Genomic DNA, 27,376 nt, shown 5'->3' on the forward strand with positions numbered 1-27,376 from the left:
TTATTTTATATAATTTTTTATTGATGAATTTTCAACAGCAGTCATCTTGCACCCTGAAAGTTCTTTAAAAGTCTATAAAAATTTGGCATCAGTTACAGCGTGCAAGAAGGAAAAGAAACAATCAAGAAACACTTAGCACTGAATATTTTCAGTGCACATTCTAACCCCAGGAAACAAAAGAACCATTTCTCTTGCGTTGCAGTTTGTCACTTTCCCAGCAGAGACTTGTAGATTTACACAGGAGGCGAGACAATCCCAATCCAATCTTAAAACATCTCAATCATCCAGTCTTTTTCCTTGATCCAACTTATCACTTATCCTCACAGATCACAGCAGTTTCACCTGGATGCTCTGTCTTCAATTTTTTCCGAGCTGGCTCTCCCAGGAGCAGGGCTGTGCAGTGCTCCAAGGACTGAGCAATTTCATCAATTGTCCACTTGTCTTCGTGCAGGGCGTGTTCCTCCAGCGTGAACGGCCCCTGCTTGGTGCGCGTCAGCTCCTGCACCGAGGCACAGGTGGAGAGCTCTGCAGCAAAGGAGGAAAGAGGCATTGGAAAAAGTACATGGATAAACTTTCAACATGTAACTACTTCCAGCTCGCTTAAAATATATTTTTGTATGTAGCCTTTTACATTATTCTGCTTTGTTTGACAAGGAAGGTCATGAAGATTTATCACTCGTTTGTATCTTCTTAAATCTGACCCCAGGATGTCCTTTGATTTCAATAACTGTCCAGGGTAGTAAAGAGTTCAGAACCTGACAGAAAGCTGTCAAGAATTTTCCCAGATTTAGATCAGAATGGAAAGAGAGGAAAAAATGTCATAAGATGTAAGCAGAACATTCTGCATTCTCAAGTGACCATGAACTATTTTTCTACACATTCTGATGCCTTAGCACTTCTTGCCTTCAAGAGGTATTTTTATTATTATCCTGTGCTGCCTATCAGGATAACAGAAACTAAGATAAGGAAAAATAAAAAAATATGTACAAATGCTCTCCTATGTTAAATAAATACCAGCAGGACATAATTACATATTAAGAAACTACAAAGCATAACAGCAAGAAGCACTGGCTTATAAACACACAGGTACACTAAAATATTCTTTCCCATCCTTTCTGATGCAGGAAGATTTTTATTTCATTTTCAATTTTTGAAAAGAAGCCAGACATGGACAGACTTTATCTTCGTTTTCATTAAAGGGCTAAACATAACCCAGTATGCTCAAGGCAGTAACAGAAACTGGGACTTGCCTAAGCACAAATAATAACATTGAAATTCATAGGGTTATCCCACATCACTTACCTTCCTACAAATGTATCATTTAAAAAAAAAGAAAAGTTAGAAATGGATTATCTATTCTCCATCATGCAGTTTGATAGATACAGAGCACAAGACAAATAACCCTGTGGGAAAGCAAAACTATTCACTGTTCAGGCAGAGGAGAAAGAAAACACTCGAAAAATCATCACCAGTGTGGAAGTCTTTCCAGCAGATAGGGTTTATTATGTGCATGGTAATATTGTGTGCAATCTGTTTTCAAAATGTGATAAATAATGTTTAAAAAGACAGTATCTTTCTTCTTCTCATCCTTAATCTGAGTTAGCTTTAACACATGAAAGAGAGGGGAAAAAAACTCCCCCCCTTGCCTTGCATTATCTTGCTCAGTGCTATTGCTTGCTCCATTTTTATCAGCTGGCCCCCAAGGTCCCTGGCAATTATTTAGCCATCATTCCCCTATGCCCCTAAGGAAATTACCTGAGTATATAAAAACAAGTGATAGCACTACAGATCTGCAAAATAACACACAGGTCTAGTTACTCGAGATATACAGAATGACAAATTTTTTCCATAAACACACACTTGTTCCTTACATTTTCATGTGTTTTTTTTTCCATGCCTACCTTTGCCAATGTCATTGACCAGGCTCCTGACATAAAAGCCACCACCACATTCAACATCTGGAATGTTAAAAGTGACATGGTAAATTGCCAGTGCCACGTGAAATCTACTTTACATAGAAGCCATGCCCCCACATAAATGTAAAAATGCGCTAAGCAAACAACCCAGTGATAAAATATTTATAGGATGCAACATCAATTATTCATCCTGGAACATATGTGAGGGTGAAATTGCTAAGCTAGACAGGAGGGAAAGCAAATAAAATGGCAACTGTACTAACTCACCAGAATTTAAGTACCTGCTATAGTATGTTAAGAAATGTTTCAGCCCTATTCATTTTAAGCATTTCAGGTTGATTCCGTATTTCTAATGATGAAAGCAAGTTATTTCAAGTATAGCCTAAACTGTCAGTGCTTTTCAGATGCTGCAGACAGGCAGCTCCAGTTAAAATTCACCTTTAACTTCCCCTGTTCTCTCAGCCCTTCCCTCCCCTCCCCGCCAGTGATCAGCTGCTTGTCACCCAACCATAAAGTAAGGGCTGAAGTCACACAGCACTGAGTTCTGTCACTCATACCTACTCCTCATAAAACATCTGGTCTATCAGAGGACCGGGGATCAACTGGGCAGACAGATCAATGAAAGGCATCATCTTGACCTTACAGTAGCATTAAACATTTACAAGTCTTTTCTCGTTTATTTATTAATACGTTTCTTAATGTACTACCCAAGTTTCTTGATGAATGACAGAAGGAAGGATAAGATCCTGCCTCCTCAACAAGAAAGGGGTCTGACAATAACTGAAACTGATCCTGGAAGAGATACCAGCAGGTCTGGGAATCTGTGTGAAAGAATGGCAAAGTGAAGTATGCAGACCTGAGAGAGGAATGAGCTGGAGGTTGCAAAACCATGGACAGATGCAAATAATCCCCTGACCAGTCTCTCAGAATTTTGCCTCACTGAGAGATTAGATATAATCAGCTTAACTTAAAACCAAAATACTGTGCTTTTAATACAAAGAGAATGTCTCTGCACATGGGCTCACACCAAAATAAGTAGCTGAGTGAAATGAAACCCATTTCACTCTCTTAGTCCCATTCTGTGTAAATAAACATTAACAAGCTGGAAGCATTGCTCTATGTAATAATCTTTGACCTTTACCCAGCGTGAACAGTGGTGGCTGGAACTGCTGGAGAGACAGGCTGTACACTCTCACCGGCCGAGCAGGCTTTGCTTCTACTGCTTCCCCTCTCTTCATCAGAGTTGAAAGCCTTTCTCCATCCTTCTTCAAAGCAGAATAGCTGATCAGACAGAGCATGAAAACATGTGTCATATGGTTGTAATAGAACAGGCTTCCCATTCTCCAGATCCTGGTAATATTGTACTAGGGTAGCACACATTTTACAACTCTCCAAGTACTCACAAAAACCCACAAAAAAACCAGCAAGTGCTGCTGCAATCTCTTGGACACAGAGTCATCCCATTTACCAGTAGCTACATAAACCAGAAAACAAGAGATGGCCTTGTATTTCTCTCTTGCCGTACAGATTTAAAAGCATTTTATCACTCACTTTGCAGTTTATGAAATAAAAGGGTTTCTATAAGGGTTACAACACTTGCAGCTGCCTCTAGCATCCCGTGTCTCAGCAGTCAGCAGGGCATCCTCTGTTTCAGTGTTATGTTGAGCTGAGCACTGGGAGCCACTCAGGCAACTCCTGTAATTCTACATTGCACCTTTCCTTGTCCCACACCAGGGTCTTTCCTGAACAGCAGCTGCCACGTTCTAGGATGTTTAGGGAACCGCTACAGAACAACAGAGACTGATTTCACTGATTACGTGGAACTTTATCCAAAGCTCCAACTTTGGTCACGACAGAAAGACAACCATAGAAAAATCCAAAAGGATCTTGCTGACAGTATTAGAGAGCAATTTGAAACAGGTCACATGAAACAGAACACATGGGGCATTAGTGACCTTACAGGAACGCTGGAGCCACAGTAAGTGACACATGGCAAATGCAAAGGAAAGCAGGCTAGCTTAAACCACCATAAAAGCCATCTGTTACAAGCTAAGTCATGCACACTGCCAGCTACTGTGGCTCACCTGACCAGAAGAAATTTGCTAAACTAGAGAAGCTCAATCATTATTCACTCATTCATACTCTAAGTTTTTTGAAAACTAATTCAGTCATTTAAGGCACTTCCACAGAGATGTCAATGAGATTGGAAGACAGAAGATGAGCCTGCAAAGCTGTTTAAGACTTTTGCTACTTTACATTTACCCAAAACACCCACAGACTCCAGACCACCATTTGTGCTAGATCTTCAAATGGGCATGACCTGCACTTGCAAAAGTTAAACTCCTGAATGCCTGGCCTCTATCCTCTTGTCAAAATGTGTCTTAATACTTCTGAGAGAGCTGACTTCTGTTGGCAAGTCCTGACAGCCGAACACAACTGTCAAGAGTGAGTGAACATCATGGAACTTACAGTGGGGGAACTTGCATGATGTCCCCTGTGAACTTTTGCAGAACATTTTCAAGATCTCCTTTTGTTACTTGGTCTGTGGAAAGAAAACAGTCAGTATGTTAATAATTGATTATTCACATGGCACTAATGGCATCAATCACATTCTGCAAGGAGACACAAGTAAGAGTTCTCTCTCTTCAGAATTTAGTTGGGGTGAAAAACACCAAAGAAAAGAGATAAAAACCAGATTGTAGGCAGGAATGTGAATTATCACAAAAGGGCAAGTCCTGACAGCCGAACACAACTGTCAAGAGTGAGTGAACATCATGGAACTTACAGTGGGGGAACTTGCATGATGTCCCCTGTGAACTTTTGCAGAACATTTTCAAGATCTCCTTTTGTTACTTGGTCTGTGGAAAGAAAACAGTCAGTATGTTAATAATTGATTATTCACATGGCACTAATGGCATCAATCACATTCTGCAAGGAGACACAAGTAAGAGTTCTCTCTCTTCAGAATTTAGTTGGGGTGAAAAACACCAAAGAAAAGAGATAAAAACCAGATTGTAGGCAGGAATGTGAATTATCACAAAAGGAGTGGAACAAACTGTCCAAGGTGTTCAGGACAATCTGGATACTTTCAGAAGGGCAGAAATCCTCCTTTATGTTTTCTTTTCTAATTCCCCTATCTTGAGGCTGCAAACTCATCTTTCTTGGAAACTCTATAAAAGCTACAACACTTGGAATATTCTTATTTTAAAAAAAAAACACCAAAAAAAAATAAAATGCTCATCTAACCCTGGGTACCTCTCTCAAAGAGAACCTAACTGCAGGGAAAAATACAACAGATCATTAGAGAACAAAACCACTGGTGTAGAAAAATACTTTATCTGAAACAACACATCAAAATTTCCCTGTCAAACAACTAACCTGCAAATGTACTCTGGGGTATAGTTATATATTAAGTAAGGCAATTTTACTAACAAAATTCTGTAAAAGAAAGACAGCTGGTTTAGGCAATGTACTTTCTTTTAAGAGTACACATACACATCTGTCCCGCTTTTATTGGAAGACTATAATCTAAGTAGCTGATTGCACTGGTCTTCTGAAGCTCTATTCTACAGAAATTACATTCATCCCTAATTTTTTTTAGAGAGTGCAAACATAAGATCTGTAATCACAATGCACTTCAGTGCATTTCTGCTGTCTAGGGTTTGACTAGCCCTGTTTCTCATAAGTAATATTAAATTAGTGTCATCACTGCTAAGTCAACAGCATTCTAGAACATAACCTAACCAAATGTATTTATCAAGCCTTCATTGTATTTTGAAACAGACATTTACTTGCAAACTTTAAAAGCCAGATGTACTTCATGCTGTAAGTAAAAAAGGAGATTTCTTTTCACAGCAGCTCTGGGAGATGATCCTGTGGTTCCTCACTTCTATAAAGCACACTCTGCAGCCTCAAGAGCAGATGCTGTCCCTAGGCCCAAGCAGCTGTCCCAAGATGTCTTATTAACAGCAAGGTTGCAAAGCACAAGGCACAAAACTCCAAGATGCTGAGAGAGACCAATTTACATCAGAATATGGGCTAGGAGCAACAAAATCAATTGTACAGTAACTCTGAATCTTCTGAAGAGTTTCTTGTATAGTTATTTCAATCTTGTTTCTATTTAGCAACATATCAGAGTAAAACTACATGGTGGAAAGTCAGCATGACCCAGCCCCATGACAGTGATCCTGTCAGCCTTCTTGTGAACTCCAGGCTGCTTCAGGTTAAATAAAATTCAGTATTTAAGATGTAAGTACAAGTGCCCCTTGGAGTTCTCCTTCCAATCTTCACTCTATGAACTGCATTTGTGGCCAGGGCATTTAATGAGACACCTGAGTTCAGTTCTGGCTCTGATCTCATATTCTCTTGACTAAGAGGTTACATGTGGCCTCTGAGGAAGTCACTCATGATATAGGCAAGCTCTGTCTCAGGAGAAAAAAAAATCCCCATGTGAAGAATGATGCATTAAGCCATTAACAAACAAGAGTTGTGTCGTGTGCTACCAAAGTAAATATTTACTGATGCTTTTGTTAAGATCTGGTGTGCTTTTGAGCACTGGTGACTATTGACTGATTCTCCTGCTACAAAGGAAGGAAAATAAAGTTACCAAACCAAAAGGTGTCATTTGTGCCACAACCTCAAAAAGCCTTCACTTAAGGGTGATTCTGCCCTGTGCTCATTAACAAACTACTCCAAAAGGGAACACAAGAATTATCTGTGACAGAGTACCAGAAGTTTAGCAAATGACCTCAATTCAGTCTGACCCAGCACAAATTATTTGAAAACAGACAAGCAGAATCCTAAAAGGACTACACTTTCCAAAAGATTCAGGTAGCTCTGTTAAACACATATTTCAGCATAATCATCAGAGACCTGAGAAAAGCCTCATTAATTTTGTTCTCCATGTCTGGATATAGCCTGTAGGCAGCTGGGAGGAAGTAGCTTTCAGAACATATATTCCTGTACACAGTTACAAATATTAAAAAAGGGCTACTAACATTAATGTGTTCAAAAAAGCATCAGAGGAATACTAAATGCTACTTGCTTCCACAGTCAGTAACTGACAGCCTGGCAGCAGTATGAAACCATAACCTAATTTCCCATGGAAATGCAAACTTGTTGTCTGGTAAGAAACAAAAAGCTATGAGTTCAGGAGGGGTTAAAAGCAAGGAGCTCTCTTCAGTACATCCTGACATTGTGACTAACTGTACAGTTTGCTTCCTAAGCTGCTGTCTAGGGACACTTTGAGGACTAAAATGTAACACTTCCTTACAGTTAATATAGCTGACAACTTTCTGCAGGCACTTTCCTCTTATGTTCCAATGAATTCACTCAAGAAGAGTTTTATATATTTTACAAACTGGTTTAGTGCCCTTTCTCTGCACTAAGGCCCAATCCTGGATGATGTTGGTACTGCAGGATTTATATCCCTTGCTCTGCTTCTCCAAGGATCCTTGTAGGTGTCAAAAGAAAACTGAAATTCACCTCAAACATTTGGTTTGCCTTTTCTTGTACCTATTAGGGTTAGAAATTAGGGATGGTGGGCCAAAGAGAGTAGCCTTCAGAAAACCAAACTGTTTTGGAGAACACACTGGAAAAAATGAGGAATACAAAACATGTAGGTACCATGGAGAGCAAAAAAGGAGTATCCATCTTCTTCTCTTTCTGAAGAAATCACATCTGACTGATTTGCACCAACATGGAAAGCAACTGAGACCAATGCCATGAGCATTTCCTTCAGCCATCACTTTAGGCAAAAGGAAACTGCACCCCAAACACTGCCCCAGCAATGCCAATGCTGCTCTTCATCAGACCATGTGATTAACTGGATCGTGCAACTAACCTCAGTTTAAAATGACAAGGAACTAAAAAAGGGGGTGTTTTTAAGCCAAATCAGTTCCCCAAGCACACAGCCTAACAGAAAGGTGATGCACAGAAAGCACACACCACAACAGAGGTGGTACAGAGGTGGGAACTGCTGTAACAGGAGCTGCCAGGGAGAGAAACACACACAAAAACAACGCTCTAAATTCTGTCTGCAGTTAACAACACAAAATGAAAAAAGCAAAACTAGTGTTTCAAAAACCAGATTTTTATACAGATAAATACCAAGAAAGTGGATCATCACTTCATTCAAGCACCATGAGGTATTGGCAACTCTAACACCATGTGGATGCCCAGGCCTCCAGAAGCTTAGAGACTTAGAGCTTGATCCTGAAGCATAAATAAATGATCCAACATCTCTGAATAACACTGCCTAGTAATTAACATTATTTAGAATGTGGACAAGAAACTCATGCTTGCCTGCCTCAGGAGAAAAGGAAAACTGCAAAAGAAAGGAGATTGGAAGTGAGAAATGAAATCCAAGCTTTTCATCACACCATTACAAAAGATTATTTACTTCATGTACCTGTTACCAGGTATAAAGAATGTCAGCTGTGTAGGGTTGCTAAGCAACGGGTTACCTATTATTTTTTAATTTTTTTCCCCAAGGTTGTGAAAGAACTAATAACAAATACATTTACTGTGTTACTACACTGTTTCTAAGATGCCCAGCTCGAAACCAGTCAGGATGAGTTCTGAAGCTTTATACCCTTGCCCTGTGCTCTGTCAGTCAGAAAATTTCATTTATTAAAGATGTAAGCAAGACCAAGAACTGGAACATAGCCATATGTAGAATGTAGTTTATGCCATCCTCATTAAATGTTAAGCAGCCTGTAGGTGAAGTGGTGTCCTAGAGGGAAGATCCAAGTACTTTATTCCTCCACTGGCCTTAAAGGGTTTTACAAAAAGAGGACTCCTGGGACTACACTCTGAGAGAGGAAAATGTTACTGGACACAGCACGTCATTTGTCAGCCTGTCAAAGATTTAAAATGACACAGTCCTGCCCAATTCTATTTCCTCCCTCCTAATCTAATGCCTGGTTTGTTTTCTTCCAGCAGAAATGAACACTTGCGTTGGATGTAATTGCATGAAGCTGGTTTGAATTATATGAGCACTGAAGTTGAAGATGAAATAATCTTAGTTTAATTTCACATTTAAACTTAATTCAGAGTCCCAAACATCTCTTCCGCTTTCCTATGACAGAAACCACTTATGCCTTCAAATGACATTGACTGTATAGATACATTTATGCTTACCATAAGGTTTTTCTTCAGTTACTTTTCCTGTAGCATCTAATGTATCAGTAGCCTTGCCCAGCATTCCAATGGCAGTGTACTTCTGGGAAGGAATAAGAGAGATTACTCAGTCAAGTCTTCAAGGCTGTTTCTTAGGTGGTTTTTTTTTTTCTTTTTTCTTATTTATTTTTTTAAGATAAAGACAGCAACTACCCATTACTTCAAATCAGAACAGGAAGAATACTGCCTAAGTGGTAAACCCAGCAACCCTGGGTAAGCAAAAGTCAAGATAAAAAAACACGAAATCAAACAAAAATTAAATCCTGTATTACATGTGCCTGTGATTTCAGTTTTAGAAACCGAAGGAAGAAGCAACATGGAATCTAATTTTTAGTATAAATACATCAATACCATAAAGAAAATAATAGGGTAGTAACATCAAAGTCTCTGTGGGGTGTCATATGTCATGGTTGAAGCAAAGCACAGAGGAGTACCTTTCACAGACAATTTTTCTGTTCCTTTGTACATTAAAAAAAAAAAAAAAAAGACACAAAGACCTTTACTTGTGAAATCAAAACACCCACTGCCAAGACAAAGCATTACAATGGTTCTGCCATGAAATGCAGAACTGACACTGCAGTTTTGAATTCCTGGGATCTGGTAAGGACCTTGTGACCAGCACAAGGAGTTCAAGGTCACTGAGTAACATTTCTGTTCATTGTGAGTTCTCTGAATATGGTTTCAGGCTTTTTCAGGGTTCTTCTCTAAAAAATTCTTCAGTGTATGCGTCTGTAGTTTGCAAGAAGGAATCAACCTGACCCGAGGACAGCAGCTCTTGTCCTTACATTTCACCTGATGCCCTCCTTTCCAATGTTTTCACCCTAAGAACTGCCATCTCTGAGCATACAGCACAACCTGCTGAAGCTGACAGAGGCTTCTCCTGCACCAGCTGCTCCATGACTTGTCACAAGGCTGTCAACACACCAAGGCTCACTCTGTAACATGATCTGAGTCAAGTTCAGGGATACCATCAGCTATTACATCAATGGTTTGACCCATTGCCTATCCCATTCCAGTCCCCTCAACTTCCCTATGGTAAGTCCACAGGCCTTCAAATAAAGCCTTGGAGAGAAAAATCAAAGTGTTCTTCTATTCCCCAGTAAGGTTCTAGTGAAATTACTCCCAGCTGAACTAATACAAATCCGAGGATGTATCTTCTAGAAGCTGGCTGACCAAACTCTACTGGAACACATCCAAACAGGCATAAGCACTAACATTTTACTGTGAGATGCAGTGCATCCTGCTTCATGTACTTGCAAAGTACAAACAAGCTCAAGTAATAGCAGTGTAGGCATATAAATCACACCCACACCACTGGACTAGTAAGACATGCCTTGATTTTGTTCCATGTGACAACCTGCCACTTCAATGTATTTCTTCAAGCAACTGCTGCAAAATGGAAGCAGCAGAAATAGTCAGACAAAAGGCAGCAGAGTGCAGACTTTGACATAAAAATAACTGTATTCTTTGCTTACTTCATGGGCTGGGTTGGGCTGGGAATACAGAGAATTTTCTTTATAATAGCTGGTATGAGACTATGCTTTGGATTTATGCTGAAAACAGTGTTGATAACATAGATGTTTCCATTACACTTATTAAACTGCCTTTCACAACCCATGAGTTTCACCTTTTTTCTGATCCTGTCCCCATCCCACTCCAAGGAGTGAGCAAACAGCTGTGTGGTGTTTTAGCTGCCTGCCAGGTTCAATCACAACACCACATTAGGGCTATATTTTCCCTAAATATTGCAGATGTCTGGTAACTCTGCAAAATTAGGTATTTAAAAATAAAATTCTTCGAGTTTACACACTTCTGGAATGCACGAAAAAAGAAATGAAAGAAAGAATGGATGAATGCTGCTCCACAACAAATATTTAAATAAACTTTAAGGTATATTATCTTTTACTACTACATTAGCTGTTAGGACCATAAAATTGACTGCTTTCTGAGACATTTAATGATCTGGTTCTGAACATTTAATTGCACTGCCAGAAATACACTATTCAGCACCTAACGTAGAGGTTAATAAAAACACATGAGCAGATCATCATTATCCTAAGCATGATGAATGATCTTAGCAATTCAGTAAAATTCTAAATCTGAAAATTTAAAAACTCACACTGTCTTCTGATGTTTCCAAATCAAAATACTCATACTACTTCAGTTTAAATTACTTCTTTTCCTTTAATTCTGGTTTTGGTTATCTTGCTTTAGGCTATCTGTTACAATAACATGTTGTATTTGATCTGCCAGCAATAGAGAGATGTCTCATCTGTTAATATGTAAACATGAATGGCATGAACAATACAATCCAAATCTCAATATTTCCCCTTTAATTTCTGCAAAAAGAGCAAAAGGGTTTACAGTTTGTAAAAAGAACATCTTAATTATTAGTCACAAATTCCCATTCCTTACAGAAGCCTTTTAAAGAGTCACAAAATACTCAAGCCAGCAATGCTATAATTCGCAAAGGAGACTGTAAGAGGGTAGGAAATTAAGAATTACAGCTGGTTTATGATCCATCTCTGGAGTGCCCTTGGCTATCTACAATTATATATCATAATTCTTACTTGCCATTGGATAAGGTTTACTTCTTCTCCTTTGGGTTGTAGAAGATAATACAAGAGTCCAGAATTATTTGTGTCAAAATTCAGCATCAACACTCTTTAGACTCTCACTCACACTGCCCTCAGAAGCACCCAATGGATCTGAGTCATTTAATAAGTGTTCAGTGACCTTTTCTCACCTGTGTTGGCAATCATTTATTTCTTCAATTTTTATGAAATACATCTAGGGGCATTCTCCCTGTACTCTCAAATTACAAATCACTGCAGGAACACAGACAGAAACTGCTCACAACACTCTGTCTTCAACCCACTCAACCCAAAACAAAAAAAGCAAGGTAGTAGGTGTTGAAGGCAGTGGCAAAGCCTGACAAGTGCAGACTGTGACAGAAAGCACCCCTATATTGCAGCTCCTCAGATGACATCCTGCCAGTCAACAGCCCCTACATCCTTGCCCTCTACTCAACTCAAGAGACCAGGACCAAAATCATTTAAAGATTAAAAGCAGCATCTCAACTTCCCTATGGACTGCACAACATGCAAGTGCAGCACATTAAAAGCTGAGATCCAGCGTTCCCAGTCACGACTTACAAGTGCTGCAGCATCGTGCATTAATTCCAACACAGAACGCTGGGCTGGTCCCAAAGCAAAGCCTCACAACTGTACAACAGCACCCCGAGGACAAACAGACCTTTCCAAAACTATCCTGCAGCAGGGAATGGCTGTGTCTCTCAGCCAATCAGAAAAGGACTTTATTGAAAAAAAGAAAACCATTATGGCAAGTGAAACAAAAGGCAGCGAAGTGACCAGAAGCCCTTGAGTATAAGCAGCTCCACCTTTCAGAAGAAAGCCTTAAGATACTTTACAGTGACAATCCACTGCACTCTGTCAATGACAATGCACAAACTCTGTCACACAGACTGGGGGATGTGCTGCATGCAACCCCAACAAGACCAGACACACAGTGAAAAAGCCAGTACTGGATAAAAAAATAGGACTACAGGAATCTATAAGAAAGGAATTACAAACCTCTAATAAATCTCACAGGTCTTGGGAAGAGGAATTTTGTTTTAGTGTCACAACCACAGGGCACAGTCAACATTCTCACAAATAACAAACCATATGTTTACCATAATATTTTTAGTAAGAGAGTAGCTATAATTTGACTTTTTTATTTTCATACCCAGATTCAGAAAAGTGCTTAGACTAGCACAGAAAGAGAAAAAATATCCACAAAAAGAGAGAGAATAAAGGCAAGACTTTATCAGCATGCATATTTAACTGTGAAAGGGGGAAGAGGAGGAGAAGGGGGAAGAATCTCCTCCCATTTCAGGGGCTGCACAGCCAGCAGAGCTTTCAGCTGCACAACCCCACCCGGGGGGGCTCCAGGCGGCTGAAGCCCCTGGGCTGACTGCCAGGCATGTCTGCCCCACTTATCAGTGCAAACGCCAGACAGACCATGCAACAGAACTTCTCAGTTTTAACTGTTGAGACATCGAGGTTTTATTTGGAAAGAAGCCAGAGACTTGAAATCTTAAATTATAACATGTTTTAAAAGCTTTTTCATACATGGAGAAGCAACACTTTAGAAGAGCTAGACAGAACCACAAGTAATTACAAAACAAGGTCACCAGTAGCTGTCAGGAAGATTTTAAGATGGCTCCCACTACAAGAATTTCCCAGGCAAGCAAGCTCTCTGGAAGAGGCAGTTCACAAAAGTTCATCCAAGGATGACCCATTTTCTAATCACAGCAGCAACTGAACACAGAAGTGTAAAAGGAAAATAAATAAATTAAGGCTACAATCCCCTGTGCAAGAGACTGAAAGCTGGGAAACAGAAGTCATATTCAAGAGAAACAGAAATGCAATTTATGTAAACTGATGTCTACATGTTATTAACAAGTTTGAACATAAACAAACATAAAACAAGTGCTCTAGAGAACCTGATGGAAATCAGGGGAGCACACAGCAGGCAAACACTGATCAGAATTAGTGCTCCTGTGCCAAAACCATTTGCTCTGCACTTACAGATTTGTAGACTTAGGCCACTGAGATAGTGAAGAGGCCTTAAACTCTCAGTTTTATAATGACATTCAGTTTGTGTTCAATGATTTCTAAAGCACAAATAAACAGTTTTGGATTTAATATTTACAGAACATATTTTGCTGTTTGTATAACATTAGCAGCTACCAGTGGTTTCCAGTATGCTAATCATCCACCAAAATGGAGAAGTGCATGAGGTAGACAAATAAGCTGGAAAAAACCCCAAGGGTTGCCATAGTTTCAATTATTTTCCAAAACAAAGCACTCTCACTAAGCAGATTCCAATATATTAAAAGCACAGAGTCCTAATCTCTTAAAAGCAGGTTGCACAGAGGGCAAAATAAAGACTGCAGGATGAGGGAGGAGTTTCATGTTTTACAAATTCAAAATTATCAAACACCAAACATGACCTTTTGATATACATAAACATTTACAACTTCTCTACCATTCATTTTTTACTCCTAAAAGAAAAAGCTGACTTTGTGCTAAGCCTGCACTAAATTGCATTTAGTGCTGGATGCTGTAATTGCACTGTCACTGGTGAAGAACTATCTGATCTTTAGTTTGTGGACTAACAGGATTTTTTGATCGCTTATGTCAGCTTATTTTAAAGAGTTCAAACATTATGGGATGACTAGATTTTTCATGAGAAGGAAGGACCAGAACCCCCTCTAACAGGAACCCAACAGAAGATACTTTGCCTGCAGCTCAGAGAAGCTTTAAGGTATTAGCTAAAAACTCTATCAAATTTAAATTTAGGAGTCAAAAGGAGTGCAGGAAAGGGGACAGGTGGGAGAACAGTGCCAACATTCACAGTACCACTGCATCACCTGAGATAGCACCAGGCCACACATCACCTACAAACACAGTGCAGGCTCAAAACATCCAAGAGGGGATGCAGGTTAATGTGCAAAGGTGGCTGTTTGAAACCCACACTTTCTCTATGCAAACCTTTCTGGCAACTGCTCTCTGTGGAAACCTCCCTCACTCATCAAAATGTCTCAGGTTGGCTCTTAAATGTCATCCTCAGCTCTAATACCTGTCCCATCATTCTAGTACCCATATCACAGATAAAACAAAATAAAGAAAGATGACCTCCAAATTCTACCTGGGAAACAGACCTTTAAGGAAATACATAATTCGCTGTCCAGAAACAGAAGACAATCCTTCCAGAAGGGTAAGTTTTTATAGCTACATACAAAATCACAGATAAAACTGAATGCTTGAAAGTCTCTGCCTGAATTCAAAAGCATTGCTAAGGCCAAGATGCAGCAAATTCTAAAATGCAGTGCTAAGAGCATCTCCAAATTACTAGAAATGAACACTAGGGAAAACAGTGTAGAATGGCTAATCTAAATTTGTATCATTCTTTTTATTTTCTGTTATTTTTATGAAGAATGAGAAAAGAGCCTTGCCATGCTGAAGTCATGATTTTATTAATGAATCCAAGCAAGAACTGCACATGAAGCACAGCCATATGCACAACTATAGCAAGGTCAAGATGGAAGAAAGCACCACTGACCTCGTGAATGGAAGAACAGGAAAATCACATCAGAATATGCTCTTAAAATATTCAGCATTTGGGGAGGAAAGAGCAGCACAATAGGTGCATTCTCCCCAAGATTTTCAACAGTTTAAAAAAGAGTGTGAATATTAATAGAGCATGAAGCTGAGCTATTAATAGCTTAGGCCTCTGGGGTGAGCATAAAAGAGACTTGAGCACTACACAGCATGTTCAGCCAGCTTACTTATAGTATTACTGCAGTACATGATGTAGCTATACTCAACAGCTTCTTCTTCTACAACTTTGTTTTAGAGATACTGGGCAGGGCAGAAAAGAATAGTATTACTGCAGTACATGATGTATCTATACTCAACAGCTTCTTCTTCTTCTACAACTTTGTTTTAGAGATATTGGGCAGGGCAGAAAAGATATTAAAATCAGCCCCTTCTCCTATGATTTGTTACCAAAAAAAGCACGTTAAAAAAATGTACCCTATGTTTTTCAGTAATGGGCAATTGAAGATGTTTGACAGTGTGTAAGGCCATTTCATCCCTCTAACATTTTAGCCCTTCCCAGTTCCTGCATCCCCTACTGTGCAGGCTTAGCATTCTGTCATTGCAACCTGTTTTGTACAGACACCACTTCAAGTTTTGCTAACACTTTCTACACATTCTCAAAACACATCAAAACCGACTTCATTCATGCATTTTCCCTGCCTTCCTTTTTGTAAACATTTTCCTTTTGACAAAACAAGGAAGACAATCACATTGTCTTCAATGTGATTTCAAAAACTGACACTGATCTAATATATGGAGGCATTTGGGGAACAAGAAATTCATTGTCAATAAGGTAAAATAACACAGGACAGAAACCAGTGCCAAGTTTGCATACACAACAATGGGTCTCTGAATCAATCTCCTCTGTTCTAGAGAGCTCATGGAGTTATAGTACAAAGTTATGGTTCCGCAAAAACCTTCTCAGGTGCCAGTAGTGGTTAAAAAAACCCCACCAAACAATTGCAGCAATTCCTAGATGTAGCTGTTAAAGGCTACAGACATTAAGTAGGACAAGTTTTATTAATAGAGATCTTTGCACTGAGTTGTGCAAACATATGAGGAAGCATTCACTGAATGTTTGCACAATAAGATAACAAATACCACAGAACAGAAATGTCAAGACTTCTCTGTCCTATACCTGTATTTCAGAAATGTAATATACTTCCTCAAAATGGTAACTAAATGGGAGAAATTAAGCAATCAGTACACAACAGGAAGAATTCACCTAGCCAGTCTACAAGGGCTGAAACACATCCATCTGCCCATGGGTCAACATCTCTCATAAAACAGTAACTCCATCTCCAATCTGCCAGTCCTGCTCCTCAAGGAAAACCCATCAAACATCTTTCAAAACAAGCCTGGGAACTAAAATTCTTAACTCCACTGGGTTCAAAAAAACCTACGGACTCTAATAGAGATATTGGATTTCAGGCACATTATGATGTTATCTCACATTAACCCCTCCATGTGCCACAACCCATCATCTACTAGGCTCTCTCCTTGCCCTAGGAGATAACTTTATCATCTCCTTCTTCCCTCCTCTACGTCCCTTGTAAGGAAACAATAATTTCTTTGGGATTGAGTAAAGGCAAAGTAGTGACATTTTGTGTAGCTACAATCCATTTTCTTTAAATGAGCAAGTCACATTCTGCACTTTGTTACCTCTCCCATCTCATTACAAAAAGAAATTCTGTCAGACCCTTGGTTATTCTGGATGAGATACCATAAACAAAGAGGTGTGAGAAGGTAAACCTGTGGCATAAACCACAGAGTGAAAAATGAGAAGGTGCTGCAGATGAAAAATTTCTGAGGGAAAAGGTTAAAGAGCAAACAAACCACTTTTACTTGGATTCCTCAAAGACAAATACTACAATTTGAAAGCAAAAGCAGATGAACACAAGCAAGGTGGGACCTGAAGAATCCAATCATCAAGCTAGCAGTAAGTCCTCCTTGCCTTATGCCTGGGAGGTTGGCTGATCCATTGTAAACAAATCCTTGCTGCCTAATTCAAGAAATAAAACTGTTTTCTTAATATATTTTATAAAAGCAGATAATAAAATGTAGCCTATCTCTGTGGAGCAGTCTTGGGATATTACCTACATAACTGCTGGCCCACACTTACCTACTTTTTATTCCCATACTATTCCACTAAACTCTAAACAAATCTGAAATATGCTTAGTTTTAAAATCTATGGCTTCTTTTTAGATCTGAGAGAGATATTCTTGATATGCTTGCATATTCAAACACCTAGTTTTCTGTACCACAACAATTAGTCTAATAAAATTATTACTACTACCCAAAAATCCTACACTTCCAAGACAATGTTAAAAATACCAGAATTTGAAAAAGAAAACAGAACACATCCCTATACACTGTATGAATAAGTGGGTTTGGTTTCACCAGCTCCAAAAGAAATCACAATGAAGCACAGAGCTCAGCTGGTGATACCCTAGAGAAATTTTTAAGACTAAAAGTAAGAGCATACACCACCAAGAGGATCCTTTGAAAGCAAAGTCAACTCAATTTTCTTGCACTTGCAACTCAAAAATGAACTGGAGCACAAACACTGAAATACACTAAAAAGAAAAAGCAACAAACCAGCACAGTGAGGCTATTTAAAATGAAAATTAGAATTTCAAAAGAAATAGCACTTACACCACCATGGTGTGCATGTCAATGTGCAAACACACAAATGTTGGCAGAAGAATAGAGGTCTCAGAGATGCCGAGTTCTTATAAGCCTCCTGAAAACAGACAGATAGAGGAAATAAATCTATTGCAGCTTCTACTAAGAAGGGTCCAGAGGGAGCCCCACTGAATTACTGGATACCAAAAAGTCCACATGGGGCTTTGGTGTCTAACGAGCTGTAAACAAACGAAGTCACAAGCAAAGGCTTCATTAGTTTTGCTCCTTGTAGAACCACTGGATGTTCTTTCTAATGTGTTAATTCATTGAACTCACTGCCAAAAGATGCAAGCAAAGGACTTCATTAAAAAAAATTTAAAAAAAAGAAAGAATTCATGGAGAAAGCTTAAAGTATGAGAAGTTAAGGGATAATAAGTAAAAACTTGATTTTAGGACAGTAAGGTAATCACAGGAGTTACAGAAATAACATTGTTTATGGACACTTTGTTCTGCAGCATCTGATGCCACCCCTCCAGAGAAAAAATTTTGCAATACACAGGGCTCTAATCCCAGAATCACACTGCAAAAAGTAATTTACATGTCTCAGAAGTTGTGCTAGGTGATTTGAACCAATTCCTGCTCAGACAAGCCCTCTCTCACACCATACAAATGTGACTGGCAAGATTTAAAACCTAATCACTGATCTAGCACTCATTTTCTATCCAGGATTCATAAGAACACACATTTTAACTATTATATGAAACTAAAGTTGTCACATATCAGGTCACAGATGTATCTTCATTCTGCCCATAATCTCTTTTTCCTTTTCTAGGCTTTGAGAACACTTGGACTTTGGGTTTTACTCTACCCAGAGGTTTGGGAGGCTTTTTTTGATAGCTTCATTCTGGAGAAGCCACAACTTTTGAGATTAAATTTTCTGTTTAAATCAGTCATTGCCCAAGCTTGTGCCACTACCACAAAGTACTCAGGGAACTTCCTTCACACTGAGCACTTGGGGAGGTATTTTGTATGTGGACCGTGACAAGAAGTTGCATCCCCAGATTAAACCAATGCACCCCAAGCTCTCCACTCATGGAGAGGCAGGGCTTGCAAGGACAGTCTGATGGATGGTGAAGTTGTTCATTCACACTAGTATGACTAAAATTCTCTCAGGCTGAACCCAGGTGCAATGTCACTGAAAAATAAGCAAATTAAGCACAGAAGCCTGAAGCCTGAAAGTCTCAGTTATCCATAAAGGCTCTATGCGTTGGGAGACATCTCCTCCCAACAGAAAGTACTAGATTAATGAAGAATTTCATTGCTTAGTGCTTCTCATTTTTTGTCCTCTGATTAGCACATGATTATTTGCCTCATTGCTTCTATGTAACAGCACATTCTCATAGATGAGACGTTTTAAATGGGACTGCCACATTGGAAACTGATCTACCATTTTCTAAACCATTTCCCCCCCAGAAAAACCACACCTCTGCATTGTGTTTGAGACAGACAAGTCATACCTAAGACTGAATTGTTCAGAAACAATTTATGATAATAAATATTGGTCTACCCCCAACATGTTAATTTTACTGGTGAAGCAGGATTTTTTTTTTTTCCATTCTACTCTATTTTGCCAACATGATAAAAAAAACAAATCTTTAAAAATCCTGAAGTGTAAAAAGTCCAAACAAGACCAAGTGCAAGTCCCAGAACAACAAGAAAAAGTCATTCTCCTATGGAACATTTATTAAATGTTCAGTATTTAAATTCCAGATCCAAGAGAATTCACCTTCTCCCTCTTACTTGGAACATTTGAAACAACAAAAAGCAAACAAACAAATGCTAAGCCAGTTTGTACGTTTTTATTTCTGGACAAATACCAAGAATTTGATGAGAAATCTGGAACACTAAGCAGGTACTGCCCTTGGCTGTACATTTCTGTTTGTCTTGAGTTAATTCCTGAGGAGGTCAAACCAATGAAGAACTCAGTTTACACATCAAGAGTAAAATTCTTTGCAGAACATGTGTGAGTTGCACACCAAGGGATAATGCTCAGAACTGCCACACAGAGTCAGGAAAGTTTCACACAACGTTTGGGAAAAAGTCAAGAGCCAGTCCAATTCCTGGCAGAGTCACCATATGGAGTTTACTGCAGTACCATACATTTTGGCCACTCCACACAGCTCTGCTGCCAGCAATGATAGACTGAACTGTTCTTTACAAGATGCATTCCTAGAAGCAAACAGTAAATCCTGGCCAGAGAGGGTCAGACAGCTCCTCTGAATCTTTGTAATAACAGAAGGAACAAAAGAAAAACATCACATTTCAACAAACACTTTAGCATCCAAAATAGTGGAAAAAATTAAAGAGTATAAATTCCAAGCACATGGCGTGGAAAGCAAAAACATAGTCAAATCTATTCAGTCATGAATGTATCTCTTGATACATTATGAGTTGTCAGTGTGGTCAAAAAACCCAACAGGCAAACATCTGTGAGAGATCCTTCAACCTCCTTAAGCCTCACACATTATTGCACGCCTAATTTATTGAAGTACAAATAGAAAATAGGAAGGCAAAGACAGGAAAGGCTCCAAATAAATGCTGCATATTCCATATCTGGCATGGATGTCAGGTACCTTACAAAGGAACAGCTGCAGTGGAAGAGCTGCTGAGCTCTGAGAAGAAGCCAAGTGCCCAGAGCCCACAGCCAGGGATGGATCTGCCTGGGGTGGCTCACCAGGCTGCCCCCACAGCATTCTCCCCTCCCTTGCCCCTCAGGAGCAGCTCTAAGCCCCTGGGAGCCATCTGGGGACAAGGTCTGGCTGGATAACCCTGTTTTTGGCTACAGGACTTCACAGTGAAGTTGTCAAGGAACCTGAGCATACCCTCTTCCACCAAAAAGGCTGCAAGTACTTTATCCATCACGGCTGTTTCCACTGTGAACCTCAGCTTAAGAGCTAATTCAACTGCCTTACATGTTTTTAAATCAACAGTTTACACATTTAGCTGTCATGACTTAATTTAGCTGAAGTAAATCTATGACTTCTTTTAACTTTAAAGTTCTTTCAAAGGAGGTGTCAGGTAGTAACTGTTTACATTTCCACTGTAAGTCCAGCTGTTTACTGCACATTTCAAAACACAGATGCCTCTGAAATGCACTCATGTAAGCCAAATGCAAATTACAGGCAGTGCAGAGACTGGCACTGCCTACCCTGAGTTTTGGATCAGACTCTACAGCTATGTCCTTTCATCCTGAGCTGTCTTCTTTTGTCAAATTATTTCTCCTCTGAGTTGAACTGAAGACTGTCAACCAAATTCTACCTTTAAGCTACCAGTTCAGCAGCTGTAAAAGATCCTAAGTGTTCAGATGATAAGAGAATGGGAAAAATGGCGAACATAATGCATTATTGACTTTTTCCGCATTTAAGATAAAATTTGGAAGGTTTAATTGATTTCTACATCTGTCGTTCTTATCTAAACTTCTCATGTAAAAATAATGGCTAAACCCACAGGGTTTGACTTGTGAGGAAGGAATCAACACTGGGACATTACTCTTGGGCATACTTGCACTTTTTTGTGTATGTAACACCTACAGTCTGGGGGTCACCAAAGTAAAATTAACACCATAAAATTAATCAAAACCAGCAATGAACAAAATTTCTGTCTGTCAAGGCTCTGGTCTGGATTCTCTCATGCAGCCACGGGGCTTTTGCTACCTTTGGCCTCTCACATGTGTCTGTTGTTGGGTTTGTAGAGCACCCCTCTACAGCAACAGTAATGCAATCCAAAACACTCTAAATTCCACAAAGTACCTCTTAAGGCCTCATGGTATTTAAGAAGACAGAAAAGAAACAAAGACCATCTGTTACTTCAAGCTAAATAACAATGAAGTTATCTACACATACGGAAAATTACCAAAAATTGAACTGTCACCCACAACTACATCCCCAAAACATCAGTTTCAGTAGTGCCATCTTCATTAGTTTTTCCTTTTTTTTAGTACACTAAATAGTATAGAAATCTTCCTGTAAAATGGTAATTTTGTATTTATTAACACTTCTTAGAAAACTGAGACAAAGTTTTTTAAATAACCAGTCTGGACATGAAAGTCTGACTAACACATTTCTGACTAACTGCAAAAAGGAGCTGAAGTATACATCTGAACTAAATATGCAGCATGGCTGACATATTTGCATGCTGGTTCAGCTCTTTACTGGCAGAAAAAAAGAAAACTAGCAAACAAAACTCCTATTACAAGTCATTTAGCATTCCTTACCTTGGAACCTGTCAACATAGACCCCAGCATTTTTGTTCCTTTTCCAATACCAACCACTGCAAAGAGAGAAGAAGAAATGCTACTTCAAAACAGCCCTGCAGTTCCCTTTTTCAACACCATTCAATACCAAATATTGTTAGTCAGAAACTCAGCCTTTCATGCTGTTAGCATATGAAGAGAGTCAACACTTTTGAGAAAGCATCTCTGATGTTCAAACAACATGGAACTACTGAAAGGAACAAGCCTAAAGCAAAAGATAAATAACCTTCATCTACTGTTACAATACTTTAATCCAACTGGTACATTTATTTATCTTTTAATCACCAAAGAAATGGAGAGTGCAATTAACATTACCTCTGGTTTGATGAAGGTTATGGCTCACCAATAATGAATGAACCCTTCATTGTAACCAAATAGTCCTTTTAAAGGTTGACAGTGACCAAGAGTAATACAGCCAAGACAGCATAACAGAATTGTTTATCAGACTTGCAGGAAGAAAGTAAAATAATCAAAAGGTCCAACTGCCTCTTACTGTGCATGTACAGATTACTGTTATTTCAATCTTAACACCAGTATTCTAAAAAACAGCAATCAGTCAGCTTTTCATAAAAGGAAGAGACAGAAAAAGAGCTCTATTTTATTTTTACTTTAAAGCTTTTTACAAGAAGCTTGCCTTTAAAATGCTTTCCTATTGATTTTTTCCACATACAGCAATCCAAAGAAAATTTTAGAAGGAAATTAGTTCTGTGCACAACTCATGGAATGTGTAACAGCTTATATACTTTATTTTAAGAAAACTAGAGGAGTGAAGGGAGCTTTCAGGAAATCACCTTCATGTTAATCAAGAGCCAGGACTGAAAATATCAAACTGAAAACGAACTTTGAAAAAAAAATTTTTTTACTTGTGTTCTAATGCTTCTCAATTTTTGTGCTCTGAGACCCATTAGATTCCTCCTTGTTCTCCATTACTACTCCTCTTATTCCTGAGGGTTTTCAGTCACACATGTGCTTGTGCTTTCATGCACCTTCAGTTCAACCTGTTCCTGTTATTTGCCAGATAGGAAAGAGCTGCAAGAAGGCTGAGAAAAGAAGATAAGCACACAGATAAGACTTTATAACCAAGCACTTCTCTTGCAACATGATGACATAACTGAACATAACTTCGACAGCTGAGCTGAAATCTGCTGAAGAGTGTCAAGAGAATCAATGGAATAATTTTAAAGAGACACTGAATGCTTTTAGAACAAGGTACTAACAATTTTCTCCATTAATCATCTGCTTATGGAGAATGTGTTATTGAACAGTGACATAAAACTCTCTCACTTGAGAGACTACACTGAATGTAGAAAGATTTAACTGAATTTTAATTTTTTTATACTTTTTCATGTTTTCTTCTATTGTGGAAGTATAATTTATTACTGCCATACAAAAATAAGCCAAACAAAATTCCCATTAACACCAAGAAACAGCAAGCTGGAACCACAGCCCTAGAATAACACCAAAAGAAGATATTCACCAAGACGTGACCTTGCCTTTCTCTCACATGTCATAGGTCACTGACCTCTGCCTCCAAGGCCCTTCCTCATCTACATCTGCTGTCAGTAAGAGAAGAAATATAAAAGTATGTTTTCTGATAAAGAGCACTGCTCAGTGATTGGCAGTACACCTGGCACACTAAGCAGGACCCTGTATCAATTAATTTCCAGGAACAAAGTTACAGACAGGCAGTACATAAAACCTGGGAGACAGCAGTACAGATCACAAAGGGTTTCAAAAAACTTAATACTTCTCTCATGCACCTGTCCATGAGGAAGGAAAGCTTTCTGCTCCACCACTCCATCCTGAAAAGCAGCACACATATTCTGAATAACTTGCTTCTCTTGTATCTTTCCCTCTCTCCTCATTACCTCACCTGAACACACAAGAAATCTGGGCACATTCCCTTTCCCACTCCTCTCCAGTTTTGTCCCTTCCAATGTAGCTACCATTGATTGTTTCCTGTGTGTTTTGTATGGCAGTGGAATGAAAGATCCTATGCCTTTTCTCAATCCATCCACAGCTAATTAAGGTGATGTGCTTCTCTATCTACACCATGCACATCAAGTTCAAATACTTTTTGTCATGCCACAGAAGCAGGCTTTGGAGACTGCTGGGTATCAGAGCAGTTGGAGAAGCAATTAAAAAAGCACAAGTGATTTTGCTTTTCCTATGGATCAATGCTGTTGACTTTGCACAGTGAGAAGCAGCATGCTCAAAGGGAACAAACATCTGTGTAAAAAGAAAATGTCTGCTTCAGGAATGCACACTGAATTCTCTAGTGAGTGGCCACAGAGTACAGGAAATTTAAACCAAACCAGGCAGTGCTCCATTCTGACTCAAGAATGTCACATTCTGCCACGTTCACAAGTGACAATTACCAGCTACAGACCTCTAGCAACACTTGTAGCAACCAGCCTCCCGTTGAAGCTGAATCCTTCCTGAGAGAAGTCACTCATGAAAACTCAGAGCATTTACTTTCAGTGTATACTCACAGTTGTACCTGTTTATTTTCTACAGCAAAAATGTATTGCTGTTATTTCTCCATCCAAGGAGAGCTACAAGGTTATGATCTGAGCAAGCTGTAGTCTGCATGCTACTTATCAATAAAACTGCTGGTGACAAAGTATGATGTGGGAACAATCACACCCACAGCTGAGATTTTAACACCGGCAATTGACACAAATTTTCTTTAACAAAACAAAAAAAAAATTCAAAACATGGATTGCTATCGAAATTAAAACACAAAATACCTTTGAATACTCTTCTTTATGAAGCAAGACAGGACAAATACTTAAAACTTTTTCTGTGCTGAGCTTCAAGAAAAGCAGCAGCTGAATTGTTCTTATACATCTTTTTTTTTTGGTAAGTATTAGCAGCCCTAAAAGCTCCCTCAAAATCCCAGAATAGCATTACTTTGAGACAAAATAATTCAACAGATTATGATGACTATAAATCCCCAGCTTAAGTTTAAAAAGCCATCAATTTCTCAGGTATTTTACAATTCATTACACAAGAGTTTGTATTTTCCCACATGTAAAAACCCAGAAGTTATTTGAGGATTTGGAAGAGAGGAGAGAAGGCAGGAAGGAAGAATACAGCCTTCTGTCAAGAAACATGTTACATGCATGTAGAAGTGTATGCACAGGAAATTTAACCCAGACCATTCCTCCACAGTAATCAGTCCTTCCCCCAGAACCTGCCATGTGTATCCCAAATTGTTCCTCCACCCGACTACACACAGGCACGAAAATGTCTCCTGAAATCATATTTTGATGACTATAATTATGTTTTTCATTACCCAGAACTCCTGTGGCTGCACTGTCCAAAGTTCCTCCATGTCCAATTTTCAAAACCTGATTTCTTTTGTTCCCTTTTGTTTGCACACCAGCTTCTGCAAATAGAAATTAAAAGAAAGCATTATAAAATAACCTCAGAATGTAGGAAAAATGGCACACATTTCCAGACTGCTGAAGAAAATAAAAATCAAATATTTAATCTATTTATTCGGAGTATAGAAATTACTGTACTGCTGAAGACCAATGATTAATTTAGATTTACTCCTGTAAAGGTATTTGCAAGGTATTTTCACTTACATGCTAATAAGTCTCACATACCATTACAAACAGATTTTTAGAAAGTACTGATAGCAAGCCTGTGAAGTTTCATTAACAAAGCATGGAAGAACCAGCAGCAGAGTTCCCAAAACTTCTATTATACACAAATTTTATGCTACATAATCTGAGCCAATTCTTCATATATTTACTGCCTTATATTGGAACACGTTTATTTGCATATTCACAGCCCTATGGCAACTTTGTAGTGGACTGAACTTATTCACTGTTCCTTTCAAGCAGTCAGTGTCCCAACCCAGCAAACTTCCTATACAGCTGATGGCTCTGGGAATTTTGCAGAGTCCAATACCCCTTATTTATTAGTATTAAATATGACAAATGGTCTGTGCTCTTTTATCCATATCTGCTATCTCTCCATTCAGGGAACCTGATTCTTCCATACAAAGTGTGTGCCTACATTACAATTCACAACAGAGTAAATCAGGCTAAGCACTCACTAGTCTGAAAGTATGTTCTCACTTCACCAACACGTGCCCAAAAGCCCAGACTAGACGATCAAGTCCCTATATCCATTATAAAAAGAATCTAGGCCGTAGTCGCTCACACCTTTGCCATGATCCCACTTTGTTTTTTTGTTAACATCTGACTGCTCAGAAAGAGCAGTTTCTGCAGACTTTGTCCAGGACTTTCAAACTTTTTGAAACACTATGGTTTTCACTCCTTTGGTGATATTCTTTTTTAATGGCAACAGGCAGTGGGAGTGCAGCAGAACATCCTGCCAGTGCTGTGCTGCAGAGATGCCGCTGGCACACGCTGTCCCTGGGACCTGTCCCAGCTCTCCAAGCAGCCCGGGATCCCCTGCACTGTGTCCGCAGGACCGGAGCTCCCTGCTGCGGCAATCTCATCCCCATCCAGGCTCAGGGCTCCGTCCTGCTGTGCCCTGGGCGGCAGAAGGTGCCTGCCACAAGCGGCATGTGGCGAATGTGGTGTCACAGCTCACCGGGCAGTGTGACCAACACTGTCTGGCTGGGACACTCTTTCCTTAAAGGCCTCCAAGGACACAACTCCACCACCTCCCTGCGCCACCCATTCCAATGCCTAATCGCGCTTTCTGTTTATAAAATCCTCCTAATGTGCAACCTGAACCTCCCCTGGCGCAGCGAGGCAGGATGTACTAAGAAATTACTCTATTCTCCAAGGTGGGCCATGCCATGGCTATGAACTACTACCAAAACAAACAAAAAACCCACAAAGAGACAATAAACGCCACTTTCTCCGGTTTTCTGAGCGCTGAGCAGAGGGTGAAGTGGTTTGCCGGGAGTTGTAGCTCCCTCACCTCAAGGACCGCACACACCCGGCCCCATCCCACAGCCGCGCCGGGCAGGGCACGCCTGGCCCGACCTCTCCGGAGGTGGCGGCCCGGCCGCCGCCGCTCACCTGCCAGCAGCCTCTCCTTGAGCAGGTTGAGCACGGCGGCCGAGGTGGGTCCCTTGGGCTTGCGGACGGCGAAGAGCCCGCTGAGCGAGAAGAGCTTGTCGGCCGCGCGGCCCAACGCGGCGCCGCCCGCCTCCCCCGCCATGCTGCCGGGGCCGCCGGGAGCCGCA

At 39.7% G+C, this 27,376-nt stretch overlaps 1 protein-coding gene across 3 annotated transcripts; it reads right to left on the reverse strand.

The window, feature by feature from the left end:
- TRUB1 (TruB pseudouridine synthase family member 1) lies at positions 1-27,376 on the reverse strand. Of its 3 annotated transcripts, none has more exons than XM_041461461.1 (8): positions 27,210-27,376; positions 25,499-25,591; positions 22,162-22,217; positions 9,057-9,138; positions 4,386-4,458; positions 3,052-3,197; positions 1,902-1,958; positions 1-525 (listed from the first exon to the last, which is right to left on the reverse strand). In XM_041461461.1, the coding sequence occupies exons 1-8, from the start codon at positions 27,349-27,351 to the stop codon at positions 311-313; spliced, it is 864 nt and encodes a 287-aa protein (XP_041317395.1). In that variant the 5' UTR covers positions 27,352-27,376; the 3' UTR covers positions 1-310. The 3 variants fall into 3 exon arrangements, with proteins under 3 accessions (XP_041317395.1, XP_041317396.1, XP_041317394.1); XM_041461462.1 differs by lacking the exon at positions 4,386-4,458 and adding an exon at positions 4,702-4,774 and having other exon boundaries at positions 3,058-3,197; XM_041461460.1 differs by lacking the exon at positions 4,386-4,458 and adding an exon at positions 4,702-4,774.

The sequence above is a fragment of the Pyrgilauda ruficollis genome, unplaced genomic scaffold (genome assembly GCF_017590135.1).
Source record: "Pyrgilauda ruficollis isolate IOZ18807 unplaced genomic scaffold, ASM1759013v1 scaffold15, whole genome shotgun sequence".
NCBI lineage: Eukaryota > Metazoa > Chordata > Aves > Passeriformes > Passeridae > Pyrgilauda > Pyrgilauda ruficollis.